This window comes from Pyrus communis, chromosome 11 (assembly GCF_963583255.1).
Source record: "Pyrus communis chromosome 11, drPyrComm1.1, whole genome shotgun sequence".
In the NCBI taxonomy this organism is placed as follows: Eukaryota; Viridiplantae; Streptophyta; class Magnoliopsida; order Rosales; family Rosaceae; genus Pyrus; species Pyrus communis.
The window spans coordinates 7,637,606-7,654,535 of NC_084813.1; the positions used below are offsets into that span (position 1 = coordinate 7,637,606).

The 16,930-nt window shown below is 39.5% G+C and overlaps 2 protein-coding genes across 2 annotated transcripts; both read left to right on the plus strand.

The window, feature by feature from the left end:
- The first annotated feature begins 6,543 nt into the window (after positions 1-6,543).
- LOC137709417 (heat shock 70 kDa protein, mitochondrial-like) lies at positions 6,544-9,752 on the plus strand. Its single transcript, XM_068448508.1, has 6 exons — positions 6,544-6,680; positions 7,351-7,415; positions 7,533-7,611; positions 7,718-8,284; positions 8,368-8,988; positions 9,091-9,752. The coding sequence occupies exons 1-6, from the start codon at positions 6,606-6,608 to the stop codon at positions 9,721-9,723; spliced, it is 2,040 nt and encodes a 679-aa protein (XP_068304609.1). The 5' UTR covers positions 6,544-6,605; the 3' UTR covers positions 9,724-9,752.
- Positions 9,753-10,863: 1,111 nt separating this feature from the next.
- On the plus strand, positions 10,864-14,830 carry LOC137707601 (uncharacterized). The gene has a single exon (XM_068446507.1). It carries the CDS (start codon positions 11,505-11,507, stop codon positions 14,724-14,726), a length of 3,222 nt encoding a protein of 1,073 aa, XP_068302608.1. The 5' UTR covers positions 10,864-11,504; the 3' UTR covers positions 14,727-14,830.
- The last annotated feature ends 2,100 nt before the right edge of the window (positions 14,831-16,930 follow it).

Genomic DNA, 16,930 nt, shown 5'->3' on the forward strand with positions numbered 1-16,930 from the left:
TAAATTGGCTTACTACAATAACAGCAAATGCAATATCTGGTCTCGTAAGAGACAAGTAAATCAACCTTCCTACTAACCTTTGGTATCTTCCCTGTTTGCTAGGATCTGGTTCGGGTATATCGCCAAATGATGATTTTGAACTATAAGTGTTTTTGTCGATTTACATGCCAACATCGCTGTCTCAGACAAAAGATCCAGAACATACTTCCACTGAGATAAGTAAATACAATCACGGGAAAGAACAACTTCAATTCCCAAGAAGCACTTCAAACCTCCTAAATCTTTCACCTCAAACTCCGTAGAGAGATACACTTGTAGTCACTCCATCTCTTATGTATCATCACCTGTGACTACCATATCATCCACATATATTATTAACAAGGTAATCTTTTCACCCATGTGTTTGATTAACAAAGTGTGATATGCATTTCTTTGTTGATAACCATATTCCTTCATCGCATTAGTGAATCTTCTAAACTAGGCCCTCGGCGATTGTTTGAGTCCATAAAGAGCCTTTCGTAGTCTACACACCTTACCTGTTCTATTCTGCACTTTATACCCAGGTGGAAGCTCCATGTATACTTTTTCTTCCAGGTCTCCGTGTAGAAAAGCATTTTTTATTTCAAATTGTTTCAACAGCCAATCAAAATTAGCAACTAAAGACAAAAGAACCTGTATAATGTTTATCTTTTCTACTGGAGCAAATGTTTCCTGATAATCTACTCCGAAAGTTTGTGTGTACCCCTCAACAACCAATCTTGCCTTGTATCTGTCAATGGTTCCATCTGCCTTGTGTTTGATGGTGAACACTCATTTGCACCTTACTGGTTTTTTTCCTTGGGGTAGTGACTCCACGCTCCCAGTTCCTTTTTTTTTTTTTTTGTAAGGCTTTCATTTCAACCTCCATTGCTTATGTCCATCGAGGATCCTGTAAAGCTTCTTCCACTTTAGTTGGAATTTTGATTCCATCCATTGTATTCACAAATGCTTGGTACTTGGGAGATAGTTGATGTGTAGAAACATACTTTGCAATTGCATATCTCACTTTTCCATTCGGAGAATACCTATCAGAAGGTTTCCCACGATTTTGTCTAGAAGGCAATACATAAGTACTTTCAATGTTAGTCAAATTATGAGCTACATCAGATTGGGACAAACTTACCTCACGGATATCCTCGGGGACCTGAACGGGTACAACTAAAGAAGGGTTATTTCTTGAAGTGTTTGGGTTGTCCAAAATTTAAGTCGAAGGGTGCAGCTCGCTGCAGTTTGATCTATTACTTGCATTGGGCTTATATAGCATGCTGGGCTTAGTAGCGCCCTCGGCTCTTAGACTTTCAGGCCCACCTGCCTGATCATTTAAACTTAGCAAGCCCAGATTAGGCTCACTGATGTTGCTGGGCTCTCGATGACTCATGTTGCTAGGCTCACGACAATCACTCAAACCCACTATTGGGTTTCGGCTAATCATATGTGGCTGGCAGATTCCGCCACCGTAGATTTTAAGCTCACGGTGGCCATCTGTTCAGTTGGAAGATCAATCCAACTATAATCTTCTATGCTCATCTCCCCCTGAAAATTATAGTAGGTGTGGTCAGTAAGAAAAAACATCTCATGCTTGGAAAATGTAACATTCATGGTGACGTACATATGCTTGGTAGATGGGTGATAACACCGGTACCCCTTTTGCTAACCATTAAATCCTAGAAAATTACATCGAACTGCACATGGATCCAACTTACTGTGCTGATTTTTGTGTAGGTGCATATAGGCCACATTGCCAAAGATACGTGGTTGCAAATGAAGTGAAGATGGTAACGTTACATGGTCGGCAAAAACTTCCATAGGAGTGCAAAAATTATACACTCGAGAGGGCATGTGGTTTATGAGATAAACAAAGTATCTGACGACATCTGCCCAATAGGAATGAGGAGCGTGGGCACCAATAAGGAGTGCTCGAGTGGTTTCCAAAATGTGTCTATTTTTGCGTTCTGCAACCCCATTTTGTTGTGGGGTTTGTGGACAAGTAGTCTTATGAAGAATGCCTTTCTCCTGAAAATATTAAGAAAGTTCTGTATTAAGATATTCCCCACCATTGTCAGACTTGAGAACCTTGAGGGGAAGATAATATTGATTTTTAAGCATGCTGTAAAATTGGTGAAATTTTTTAACAACATCACTTTTATGTTTCATAGTATAAAGCCATGTCATTCTGGTGCAGTTATCCACAAAAATAACAAACCAACGAATCCCATAATTAGTAGCTACTGGAGAAAGCCCCCACACATCAGAACGAACTAACTCAAAAGGAAATGTTCTTTTATTGAAACTCAAGTTATAAGAAGTACGATGACTTTTTGCAAGAATGCAATCATTACACTAGAAATCAGAGTCTGAAACACCATAAAATAAAGACGGAAGCAATTTTTTCAAATAACCAAAAGATGCATGCCCTAATCATCGATGCCATAACCAGATTGTCTTATTCTTGTTTGAGTGACTGATGCGTACTTGATTTACTCGACTTGCCGATACATTATCCACATAATATAACCTTCTCCTCTTAGTACCATGCCTTATTATCGCTCAAGTCTGGATATCCTGAAATAGGCAAAAAGTAGGAAACATTAGCACAACACAATCTAATTACTCAGTAACTTGACCAACAGAAATTAGGTGGTTGGATAAAGACGGAACAAGTAGTGCGTTGTGAATGGACAAAGATGGAGTAAGGGAAATAGAACCCGCTTCTGTCACAGGAGCAACATCACCTTTGGCAGTAATGACCTCTTCTTTAGACGGTGAAGTCATGTGATCGAATAATGATGCATCATAAGTCATATGACTCGAAGCTCTAGAGTCAATTATCCAACCAATATCTTTTTTGGTGGATGTTATTAAAAAATACCGATTTTACCTGAATCTTCTGAGTTGTCACGCATTGAAATTTGACTGATTAAAGATAGAAGTGGGCTGGTTTCATCTCCTGTTGACGATGCTTCCGAAGTGGACCTTGCAGCTTGGGCTGTTGTGATTGGGTTGGACGAAGTGGGCCGGTGCTGATCCCTGCAACAGCAGCAGTTCCTCGGATCTTACAGAATTTTCAAGTTGGGCTTTGAGCCCAGTTTGGCCCTCTTGTACATTGGACGCTGCTCCTGGTCCAGTAGCTGCTACACGGGCTTGACTTGTCCTTTTAGTTCCCCAAGCCTTTAATTCCTTCTTTCTTTCCCAGTACTAATTTGGGTAGCCATGGATTTCAAAATAGGTCTCCTCAGTATGGCATGTTCCATTACAGTTATTGCAATGAAGTTTATCTTTATCAATATCGTCCTGGGTACGAGATGGTCAAGTGATTCCATTAGACTGTGGACGTGAACTAGACGCCTTGGTTGCCATAGCCATAGGGGGTACTACCATCGTAGTCTTTGTTCCCATCATAGTGGCCTTCCTCTGGGATTCTTGTCGTACCAAACTGAAGCATTATTCGATTCCAAGGATATGTTTCATCCTTAGAATCTCACTTCGAACTTGGTCAAAACCGTTATCTAATCTAGCGAGAAAGTCGTACACCCTGTCATTTGCAACTTCTTCTTTCCGAGTTTTTAGGTTCGCTCTACACATCATACGGAGATGACGTCTCTTGTCTAAGTCCTGCCAAACACCCTTTAGTTCGGTGAAATATAGAATGACTGGAGTTTGTTTTGTCTCGTCTGTGTAGCCTTGCACCAGAGTTCATAATATTGTGACTCATCAGAACTATTATAGAACATCTGGGTGACACTTTCCCACATATCTTTGGCCGTGGGCAAGTCTATAAAGAGGCCAAGTAGTTGTGGTTCCATGGTTTTGAGCAACCACCCATGGACGATGGCATCTTCAGTTGACCACTTTACATATCCTAGATCATCTGCATCAATAGCCGGGATTTTACCCGTTAGGTAGCCTTGCTTCCTGAGACCTGAAGCGTGAACCTCCATCATCTTGGACCAAACCTTGAAGTTCGAGTTGCTCAATTGAAACCCGAATGGAATGGCATTGATATTGGTAGACTCACCCTGAAGAGCCACGGGTTGCATAGGGGTTATGGCGCCAGCTTTTTCTTTTGCCATTGCACTGACATGTTTGCCGAATGTAGCTTTGTTGCTTCCAAAGGCTACAAGATTTGATTTCTGGGTTCAAGATTTGAAGAACTAGAGTTTTGAAGGCTAGGGCATGTACGGTGTTTAGGGTTTTTCAAGAAGAGTCAGGTCAAAACCTGCTCTGGTACCATGTAGAATTATGAGAGAAACATGCCATACAACTCACTTCCAACAATATCGATATTGTCCCCAACATGGTAATTACCACCTGCACAATCCGTCAAGTGTGGAGTTTTATCACAGAGGGCCTCGATATTAGTTGAAGTGGGGTTATGATATTTAAACTCTTCTTTTCTCATTGACCTGAAATCCCCAATACATACAAATTTTTTTTTCACCAATCCCTTTGACTTTACATACAAATCAAAGCAAAGAAAGCAAACTCATTTGAAGAAATGATAAAAAAAACAATCCAAGATTTTAAAAATTATAAAATAATAAAATGATCAAAATCCAAGAGGCAGAATTCATCGAAGACAATAAAAAGGTAGATTATTTATTATATGGGATTTCTGGGAATTGACGTACCGGAAGTACAATGTGGATAATCTCATACCATCAAATTTGCTAAAATACTAAAGCAATAATTGTGATATTTTTGTATGTTATATGTTGGATAATAAACCTAATTAAAATAATAATCCCAAATTCTCAATACAAATATAGTTTTTTTGTAAGTGTAAATAGGCAATTACTTGTATGACACATGGTAAGTTTCATTAAATCCATCTAGGCCTTTGCCTAGACCTTGTCTAGGCGCATAGGAGCCCAGCTCGCTGTTGGACTAGCGCTTAACGTTCCTTGATTAGGACTACTCGATGTTAGAATCCTGGATCCACCACTGCCCACTACCACCTCGACTAATTATCATCCCTTATTTTGAATAATTGTTTATAAATGACAGAAAAGTGAAAAGTTTGATTAATTTTAAGAACTTTATGTGATAAAAATCCTCATAGTTTTGTATTCTCTTCTCTCTCCTTCCTTCCAAATTCTTGTGTTGTTCTATAACTTCTACAGTCACCCTCATTTTAGAGTGCTATTATGTCCACCCTATTGTCTTATCATCCGACCTACTTTTTAATGAAAGTTTTAAAGAAAAGTTTATGTTACTGCAAAATTACATAGAAGGACAAAAGAAAAATGTAAAGAAAGTGTTTTGTTTGGGAACTGAAGTGACGTAGGAGGCCTTACCTGTCTCTGTCTCTCTAGCGCACCACGCTTTTCACAACCCAACTCAAAACAAAGCGAAAGACCCAAGATTTTAGTTGTTGCTTCCTTTCAGTGTTGGAAACTCATATCACATTTAGTATTGAAGAGAAGTTCGATTTTATAAAGATATTATACAATTATTTGAATTTAAGAAACGTTTCCTGGTTTAGACGCAAATAGTGGGAAAAGTGGAACAAATTAAAACTTTGGATTTTGCGGCAGAATGCAAAAGTTCGAATACTAGTTTAGGCATTCTGTGGATGAGTTTTATGATTTGGTCGACGAAATTAACGAAGAAGACGGAGAGATAAGAGTAATAAACCATAAAAGGAAAGTTACTAAGTACTAGTTTGGGACTGCATAACTTTTTTTATAAGCAGGGGGGGAAAAAGCCAGGGCTCCAATTTGTGTTTGGCTACTCATAATATTTAGTAGTCGTCAAAGTGAATCTAAAGGTTACATAATTCGTAATTGAAAATCTTCAAAAATCTTCAGTTGTTTTTGTTGAATACATGAAAAATGAGCCTTCCTTAAAAGTTTAAGAGCTCGTTTGAATGTGCTTTTAAAATGACTGAAAGCGTTTTTATAGAAAAAGTTTTGGGGTTCCAAAAGCAGTGCTTTCTACAAGAAGCACTAGTTATGTGCTTTTTCCAGGAAGCATTTTAAGTGCTTTTGCAGGATTTACTAACATTTTTACTAAGGATTGTTTCTAAAAATATTTCCACAAAAAACGCTTTCAATCATTTTAAAAACATATCCAAACGAGCTCTAAAACTATGTAAAGTTGGTGAATTTTAGTAAAGAAATAGCGTTAGGAGGTAGACTTAGCTTCACAATGGACTAGCAATAATGTGGTTCAGACTTGCCTTAGACAAGAATCAAACTTAAAACCTCTAACTTACAAGTGAAGAGAATTACCACTACATCTTAAAACCTCTAACTTACAAGTGAAGAGAATTACCACTACATCAGAATACTGATTACCAATAGAAAATATTTAATTAATTAAATTTCTTTTCCGTCAAGTCAATTAACTTTCGCAGCAAGAAAGGCGAGTTTTCTTGGGCCGTCGTCCTTCCGGCCCTGCCCAGCTCTCCGCCTCATAAATACCGCAAAACCCTAAACCCTACTCAATCCCAACACTCACTGCAAACCTTCTGTTCTTCTCGTTCTCTCTCTCTCTCTCTCTCTCTCTCTCTCTCTCTCTCCCTCCCTCTCTCTCATTGTTTCTCTGTTGCTGCTCGAAGCAGAGCCATGGCCGCCGTTGCTTTGCTCCGTAACTTCCGGCGCCGCGACGTCGCGTCGGCCTCCCTCTCCGCCTACCGTTCCGTAAGTCGCACATTCTCATTAAATTTTCAATCTTTTGGTTTTTCCTTCGTTTTCTGGGACGATGAATATCTATGTATTTCATCTCTCTCTGTCGCTTGTGGTTATGTAATTGTAAATTGGTTTTTGTTTCGGGTTGTTTGATAGCTATGAGCTCTTAAATTTTTGGTAGATATTTGATTTTCTGTCTTTTTCTGAATTCATACTGTTGTCTGATATGATTGATATTTTGGCAGTGAAAGAGGGCTGTTTGAAAATAGTGGTTTTTAATTATTATTTAATTGAACATTTGATGGAATTCTTCCTTTTGTTTTGTACAAATTATTGTATAGTTTGAAAATGTTTGGTTAATAAGATCAGTTGCTCAAGATGTGGTTTTGGTTTTACGTGTGTGTCAGCGCATGCCGAGAGACTAGTATGATCTTCACCTTAATTGTATCTTGACACTACATTTTGACAAATATGTGCTACTTTGATGAATGGGTTTTCATAAGTTGCTAGTTATTGTTAGGTTCTAAAGAAAAAAGATAGTATTTTGGGGTTCGTGTTTTTTACATTGTGGAATTCATTGATTTGAAGTTTTATAGGATAATGCAATATGAATTGAACAATTGCATTAAGAAGCTTAATTATCTGTTTTTTTGTTTGTTTGTTTTCTTTTTCGGTGCAAAAGTTTACTAGCATTGCCAAGCCATCACCTTTGAGCCAGAAGTGGGCAAGCTTAGCAAGACCTTTCAGGTAATTTGGAATTTTGGACGATTTTTAGTTTTACTATAGCAGATTTTCTTTCGGTTTTTAATTTGGATTTTTTCCTAGTCGATTTAGCTTATTAATAACATGTTATGCTTGAAACAGTTCTAGACCTGCTGGCAACGATATAATTGGGATCGATTTGGGCACAACCAACTCATGTGTTGCTGTGATGGAGGGCAAGGTAACCCTTCATTATGTTCTCATATTTGTGATGGTTGAATTCTTTGTTTAAGTATTCTTTTGGTTGTGTGTTTTTGTATTTGATGATTAATTGTGGATTATCACAGAATCCCAAAGTTATCGAGAACTCTGAAGGAGCTCGGACCACACCATCAGTAGTTGCCATGAACCAGAAAGGAGAACTTCTTGTTGGTACTCCAGCAAAACGTCAGGCTGTGACGAACCCAACGAACACAGTTTCTGGAACCAAGCGTCTGATTGGGAGACACTTTAACGATGCCCAAACACAAAAGGAAATGAAGATGGTTCCATACAAGATTGTTAAAGCTCCAAATGGAGAAGCATGGGTTGAAGTCAATGGACAGCAGTATGCTCCAGGCCAGATTGGAGCTTTTGTTCTGACAAAGATGAAAGAAACTGCTGAGGCTTACCTTGGAAAGTCTGTTTCTAGAGCTGTGATCACGGTCCCAGCTTATTTCAATGATGCCCAGAGACAGGCCACAAAGGATGCTGGAAGAATTGCAGGGCTAACCGTAGAGAGAATCATAAATGAGCCAACTGCTGCTGCTCTTTCCTATGGTATGACCAGCAAGGAAGGCCTAATTGCTGTATTTGATCTTGGTGGTGGGACATTTGACGTATCCATTCTGGAGATATCCAATGGTGTTTTTGAGGTATGCACAGTTTGCTATACTGTTAGATCCTGTCTTCTTGTCCTTTATTTTGGAAGACCTAGTAAGAATTCTCTCTTATGTAGGTGAAAGCAACAAATGGTGACACATTCTTGGGGGGAGAGGATTTTGACAATGCTTTGCTGGACTTCTTAGTGAGTGAATTCAAGAGAACTGAGGGTATTGAACTTACAGAGGATAGGCTTGCCTTGCAGAGGCTTCGGGAGGCAGCCGAGAAAGCTAAGATTGAACTTTCATCTTCATCTCAAACTGAGATAAACCTTCCGTTCATCACAGCTGATGCTTCGGGCGCTAAGCATCTGAACATCACGCTGACCCGATCAAAGTTTGAAAGCCTGGTTAATCACCTGATTGAGAGGACAAAGGTACCGTGCAAGAATTGTTTGAGGGATGCCAACACGTCTATTAAGGATGTGGATGAGGTCCTTCTTGTTGGAGGAATGACTCGTGTTCCTAAAGTGCAAGAGGTAGTTGCAGAAATATTTGGAAAGAGCCCAAGCAAAGGAGTCAATCCAGATGAGGCAGTTGCTTTGGGAGCTGCCATCCAAGGTGGTATTCTTCGCGGTGATGTTAAGGAGTTGCTTCTTCTCGATGTTACTCCTCTATCACTTGGTATCGAAACATTGGGTGGTATATTCGCCAAGCTGATTGCTAGAAACACTACAATTCCAACAAAGAAGAGTCAGGTCAGTCCTCAAGAAAATGTTTAAACTTACATTGATTACTTAACTGTGCGTGTTGCTGAACTGTTTGCATCTTATCCTACCTTTTGTTATGGAATTGTGCAGGTATTTTCGACAGCTGCTGACAACCAAACTCACGTCGGTATCAAGGTGCTACAAGGGGAGAGAGAAATGGCTGCTGACAACAAGCTTCTTGGAGAGTTTGACCTTCAAGGCATCCCTCCAGCACCGAGGGGAATGCCTCAGATTGAAGTTACATTTGACATTGATGCCAACGGTATAGTAACTGTTTCTGCAAGGGACAAGGCCACTGGTAAGGAGCAACAGGTTACCATCCGCTCAAGCGCAGGGCCTACGGAGGAGGAAATTCAGAGAATGATCAAGGATGCCGAGCTGCATGCTCAAAAGGATCAGCAGAGGAAAGCTCTCGTTGATATAAAAAACAGTGCGGACACCAGCATCTACAGCATTGAGAAGAGTTTGAGCGAATACCATGACAAAGTTCCGAGCGAAATCGCTAAAGAAATCGAGGATGCAGTTGCTGACTTGAGGACGGCAATTGGAGGGGACAATGCTGATGAGATTAAGTCGAAGCTTGACATTGCAAACAAAGCTGTGTCAAAGATTGGTGAGCATATGTCGAAGGGTTCTGGAGGCGGTGGTGGCTCATCGTCTGGAGGCTCACAGAACGAAGGAGACGAAGCTCCGGTGGCAGAGTACCAAGAGATGAAGAAGTGAGTAGCGAAGCACTTGTCTTAGTTATGAAAGTGGGATAAAAGATGTCTTTCATGTAATTAGATTATTGAGCAAGTATGCTTTCAAAACATTATTTTGTTGAATTTAATTTTAAATTAGTAATTGAAATTTTTTGGTAGTGAATGATTCCCTGATTTGTGGGAATTATTCAGTTATTGTCTAAAAATCTCTAGAATTGCTGTCAAAGATTGGATTGGATTGGATTTAGCAGTATGTTGAACGAAAAAATAGATTAGTTTGGTGACAATCTTAAACAATACAATCTAGTTACTTATTGAATACAATCTAAAACAACAGAACAAACTAACCCAATAGAAAGGCAACTCAATAAACTTTTCCAACACGAGAAGAAGAATTTAGCAAAATAACAAGGTAGATGAATAAATCCAGGGATGGTGACTTTTGCTTCTCTTGCAATCTTACTTGCACTTTTTCTCAACTAACAATCCACGCGACTCAAAATTTGTTTTGAGCCACACACGCGCTAATCTTTTATTTTATTTTTCCTAATCATTTTTCATCACTTAAAAAAATGTAAAACAATAATAATTTTGCTATAAACTACGGGTTTGAACTCAGAACGTAGTGTTTTTAAGATTAACGACAAAGGCAGTCCACCACTTGTAGTGTTTTTTAGATTTAATTCTACAATCTTCCTAAACTTGTAATTTTGGTATAAATAATTTTTGATAGCAAGCTGTCATTTTACTCTTTTGGTATAAACCATTTTTGTTATAGTCCGTGCACTAATATTAATATCTTAATTAGAATTTTGAATAGCAACTATGAGTTTATTTAGAAAATAACAATAGAATTATAGAAGATGCATTTTTAACAAATTTAAATGGTAGTGTGAAAATGGAAAGAGAGAGATAATAGATTTTTGTAACAATTTTTTTTAGTCGAGCGATAACGTTAGTCAGTTAACATGCCGTCATAAAAAAAGCACAATATCATTTTACAACTATAATAACATGCCAGTAGCAATTTTTGTAACAAATGTAAAATAATATTCCATTTAAAATTGCTATCGTTTTGTCAAAAAAATTAAAAAATTAAAAAATTTAGGGGACGTTTGGAGTTCAATCGTTTGTTTAAAGGAGTTGACCGTTATTTCTAGAAAGAGAGAAAGAAATATCTTCAAGTTCTTGCATAAAAAAATAATCACGAAAAGCCAAAAACTTGAGAAAAACATTCACTGTTTGGTGTTCCACCAGAAACCAGTTCAACTTCAGATTCACTCAACTGTCTCACTTCCTCTCTCTCTAGATCCAATCAACTCTGCTAGCTCTCTCTCTCTCTCTCTCTAGATCCAAGTTTCAGCAAGTGGGGTTCATCTTCTTCACAGTAATCCATGCAAGAGTGGACAGATTCACTCAACCGTCTCACTCTCTCTCTCTAGATCCAATCAACTCTGCTAGCTCTCTCTCTCTCTTTCTCTAGATCCAAATTTCAGCAAGTGGGGTTCATCTTCTTCACGGTAATCCATGCAAGAGTGGACAGATTCAGGTTTGTGTTCCTTACTTTAAAATTTTGGTTGGATTCAAACACTACCCATGAAAGTATAGGCTTAAGATTGAGTACCCTTTCAAGGATATTGTGTTATATTGTTCATTGACTTGACCTCTGTGGATGGATGAAATTTGTGGAAACTGAGTAGAAATTTGAGATTTGAAGAATTGGGTTTTCAAATTTGAGTAGTTTAAGGTTCTGGGCAGCTGAGAAACCTTGAAGAAAGTGATAGGAATTTTAGAAGGTTTGAGATGATGAAGTTTGCATGTTTGGTTGTTGTGGTTTGGAGCGTTTATGGGTTGCTGTTTAATTTGGGGCTCACTTATTCAGAGCAATCAGAACCAGGATTCGAATTTACAAATGGAAGAAGTGGAAGCCCTGTTACTTACAGTTATGATCGGATCGATGAAGTGAAGAAAGAATGTCGTTTTGTTCTTTCTTCTGCTTCTGAACTGAAAGCTGAAGATAATCGAATTTATAGCATAAAAACTGAGCTTTTTTTTGTCAATGGGGACTGGAGGCAGGAGGTGGGTGATGCCCCAATTATCCCATTTGATGATAGAGAATTTGAAATGAGCTTGGTGGAGGATATTAATCGTACATCATCGAACTTGGTTTCATTTTGGGTTATGGATGTTGATCGTGCCCATCGATCCAAGAAGTCAGTGAGTGTTAGTGGGGTCATGGTTTTGGGCATTACTAAAGGTGGTAGCTTTGCGGATTATAGGTATGAAGGAAATCCAAAATTTCAAATATGGCCCGGCCATTCTCAGCTCACAGTTTCCTTCCAAGGGATTTACACTGAATCCAAGAAAAATGGTGGGGAAAGAGTAATGTGTTTGTTGGGGAGTACAATGTTGCCGTCCCGGGAGACTGATTCTGCTAATCCCTGGGAGTGGTTGAAGGCTTCTGATGTAAATTATGACCAACCTCCTCTTTCTGAAGATGATCAGATTCTACTAGTTCTTCATTATCCAGCGACTTTCTCATTGACAAATAGGGTTATCCAAGGAGAATTAAGAAGCTTAAATTCAAAGTCAAACTCAAAGTACTTTGATACGGTTCACATTTCATCGCAGTTGGGAAAGTCCGCAACGTATGAGTTTGGAGCTGAAAAGATTGTGTCAAGAGCATGTGATCCGTACCCATCTAATGATAACTTGACATATGGTGGCATTAGCATTTACAAAGGTCCTTCGTTTTGTGAAATCCTCCAAGAAGTTACACGGGAACAAGCTTTCACTGTCTTGCCAAACTGGAGATGTAATTTCCCGGGTGATTTTTGCAGCAAGCTGGGTCCATTTGTGGCAGATAAAGAGATTAGGGCATCAAATGGAAGCTTTAAAGGTGTGAAAATTTTTATGCAGGATATCAAGTGTGAACAAAAAAATTCCGCAGTAAATGCCAGTTCAGCATGGGTTTCAGCTGTGTTTAGAGCTGTTTCCCCGCTAGAGAATGACTATACTGCGGCAAAGAGATCTGGGCTTAACAACATGACCGTTGCAGCAGAGGGAATTTGGAAGTCTACCAGCGGGCAGCTTTGCATGGCTGGTTGCCTTGGACTTGCTGATGTTCAAGGACGTCAATGCAATAGTCGAATCTGCTTGTACATACCAGTCTCTTTTTCCATAAAGCAACGAAGCATTATTTATGGTAGTTTATCCAGCATCAATAACAGTGGTGCATCGTTTTTTCCTCTCTCCTTTGAAAAGCTAGTGCAGCCTACAGAGCTGTGGAATTACTTCAGAACCTCCAGTCCAAACTACACGTACACAAAACTTGATTCAGCTGCTATTATCCTGGAAAAAAATGAGGCCTTTAGTGTTGGAACCGTCATAAAAAAATCACTGCTGAATTTTCCCAAACTGGAAGATACAGAATCTTTTCAAGTCAGTCTTTCTCTTCTCTCGGAAGACCTAACCCTTCACGAGTCTGCGTTTCTCGATCCAATCCAAGATCTTTACTCATCAAGAATAGATATTCAGATGGAGATTCTGTCAGTTGGTCCCTTGTTTGGGCGCTTTTGGTCTCCACAAAACAGTTCCAGTGCAGAAGAGGAGACTCCTTACCACACGAAGGCTGAATACACTGAAAAGCAGCTCCTTATGAATGTATCCGCACAACTCACCATCACTGGGAAAGGTTTCAGCAATTTTTCAGTTCTCTTTCTGGAGGGTCTTTATGACCCACATGTGGGAAAGATGTATCTAGTTGGCTGCAGGGATGTTCGAGCCTCATGGAAGATCTTGTATGAGAGCATGGATCTTGAGGCTGGGCTTGATTGTTTAATTGAGGTGGTTGTGTCATATCCTCCCACTACATCTCTATGGTTAGGCAATCCAACAGCAAGTATTTCCGTAGCCAGTCAAAGGAATGAAGATGACCCCCTTTTCTTTAGTACAGTCAAGCTCAGAACTCTTCCTATTATGTACAGAAAACAGCGGGAAAGCATACTCTCTCGTCGGGGTATTGAGGGAATCCTCCGGATTTTGACTCTTTCCCTGGCAATTTCTGGCATTTTAAGCCAACTGTTTTACATCAGGCATAATGTGGATTCTGTTCCTTACATCTCTCTGGTCATGCTAGGTATCCAAGTCATTGGGTACAGCATTCCTCTGGTCACTGACGCTGAAGCGCTCTTCAAGAGAATATCTTCTGACTCCAATGCAATATCTTCGTATGACCTTGAGAACAATCAGTGGTACCATATACTTGATTACACAGTAAAGTTTCTGGTGATGGTTTCACTTTTACTGACTTTAAGGCTCTGTCAGAAGGTGTGGAAATCTCGAATCAGATTACTTACGCAAACTCCTCTTGAGCCACATCGTGTACCGAGTGATAAACGGGTGCTTCTGACTACCTTTGCAATACATTTTATTGGCTATGTCATTGTCTTAATCATTCATAGTATGACGACTAGCAGAAGATATATTCGGACAAAAAGCTATAGAATAGCTAGAGCAAATTCTCATGCACTGTGGGAGTGGGAAACTGAGCTAGAGGAGTATGTCGGTCTTGTTCAAGATTTTTTCCTTGTCCCACAAATCATTGGCAACGTTGTGTGGCAGATTGATTGCAAACCGCTCAGAAAGTTCTATTTCTTTGCAATCACATTGGTCAGAATCTTCCCTCACATTTATGATTATATTAGAGCTCCTGCTCTCAATCCTTACTTTGCAGAGGACTACGAGCTTGTCAACCCGACTACGGATTTTTACTCCAAGTTTGGGGATATTGCCATTCCGGTTACAGCAATCATCCTTGCAGGTATAGTCTATGCTCAGCAGAGGTGGAGTTACGAGAGGATCAGCCAGACTCTTACTGTGGGGCAATATAGGCTTCTTCCTTTGGGTTCGAGAATGTATGAGAGGTTGCCTTCAAGTTCCATGGCATTTGAAGCTGAGCTTGTTTCCGGTGTCAATGGTAATGCTAGACACGAGAAAGAGCAAGAGAATGATGATGGAGAGTAGAATCGTAATGTGTAAAACCCTTTAAGATTACATACAGAAAAAGGTGGTGTTGTAAAAATATATGCACGGTTGGTGTTACTTTGAAGTTTGTTCTCACTTTGGCATGTTCATGTTGGCTTCTAAAAGAATGATAAGACACAAATTCTCCAATTTTCCTGTTCTGTCTTGTGCTGCTGCTTTAGGTTCTGTCTACTGTTTATTTTTTTTTTTTTTTTTTTTGTGCACTTTAGATTCTGTGTGCCTTTTTTTCTTTGTTAAAAGCGTCTATTCTTGCACTCGAAGTTTGGTATTCGATTTTTTCATCACCCAGGCCGGCCGCAGGACTTTGGTGGTAAATTAACATCAAATGCACGTTCACCGTTTTGTCTCAAGACCAAAACCCTAATTTGTATTACTCAGGGCTTTGGTTGTTACTTGTTACTAACCTACCTTGTGACTTGTTTTTGGATTACATTTGAGGTAAAACGAACAACCGGTGAAATAAAGGCTGTGGCCTCTGTCTGGAACTTCAGACACGGGTGACTGGTCTGCCTTTTCTGGCTAACGAGTCGGCCTAGGCTTCAAAGCACAAAACAGTGCACCTGAACAAGGGCGACCGGTCGGTCTATTCTGTAGATTTCAAATTCTCACTCCTTTTCGAAGGTGGAGTTGTGTCCTTTTGGTATTAAACTCATAAAACACTTAAGTACAATATGATACGATGGAATGTGATGGGATGGATGGTAGAGGGCTGCCCGCGCCCAAAAGCAATGATTCACTTGTCCCCTTGTCCATAGGGACCTCGTGGCATACAACCAAAATGACTTCCGTTGGATAGCCGCCCCTTTCTCTCTTTTTACAGCCTCGTGGATGGACGAAAGAAGGGAAGTTACAGAACGGGACAGTGAAGGCTTGTGAAGCAGACATCAAGCTCTTCTCCCTAACCTTTCTATTATATTAGAAACATGTTCTAGTAGTTCGAATATCAATTCAAATTGAAGAGACATGTTTCATATGAAGTGGTGTCTCTTAATCAAGAGGTATAAACCAAGTGGTATGGTTTTGAACAATTTCAATACCAATTCAGATGGACATGCAATTCCTCTATATGGTTCGTTCACTGCAGGAAATAATCACTTGAATTCAGCACACCTGCTCCTTCTTCAAAGGACTTGTATGTCCCTACTCAATACTCAACCATTTCTCGTCCAGTCCATTGCTTGCTTATGGAAACAACATTGGTCATATCGGAGCAACCTTTATACAATGCAGTAAGATTTCTCTTCACAACTGTCGTAGCATTGATGTTGGGGTCAATGTTCTGGAACCTCGGCTTCTTCTTCTTTCATTTTTCTTTTTTCTCCATTTTTCCTGTGTTCAAATTTTCTTTGTGTTATTTGATGCAGAAAAAGGCAACAAGATTTTGTTCAATGAAATGGGTTCTCTGTATGCTGCCGTTCTCTTCCTCGGGATACAAAATGCTGTACTTTCACATTTTACGGCATCATGACTGTGGCTGTGACGCCAAACCATCATATTGCTGCGATTGTTTCCTCTGCATTTTATGCAACGTGGAACCTTTTTTCAGGATTCATCATCCCAAAGCCGGTGGCTTGGACCTTGTATGGATTGATTGCATCACAGTTTGGAGATCTGAACGATGTGTTTGGTAATGGCCGTCAAACTGTGAACAATTCCTGAGACATTACTTTGGTTTCAGACATGATTTTGTGGGAGTTGTTGCAGCAGTGCGTGTTGGGGTTACAATGCTCTTTGGATTCATCTTTGCCTTCTCTATTCGGGCGTTTAATTTTCAAATCGATAGATGTTTCTTTGTATTATTCGCGAAGAGCAATTTTAGATTACTAAAACAAGTTACATATCAAGTCATCGTAATTCCTTTAATCAATCTTAACCGCAAAGATACGCGAAGATAATCCAAATGGTTTGAAGTTTCATAATTTGCAGTAAACCCTGGGTATAGAGAAATCTTGCAATGCAAGAAATCGAGCCAATCCAAGAACTGCAAAACCTCGTGCTTTGGTAAATACTTCGTACAAGAATGGGATCAGTGGTAATACAAGATGCACAAACTGATAATATCGTTTATATTTTGAAGGTGTACATGCTACAAATGGTATGCAAAATTACAGATTGATGCTAACTTTCATCGTATCTACGAGTTCAGTGACGGTTCTAGCCCGTGACATCCAACGTAAATAAAT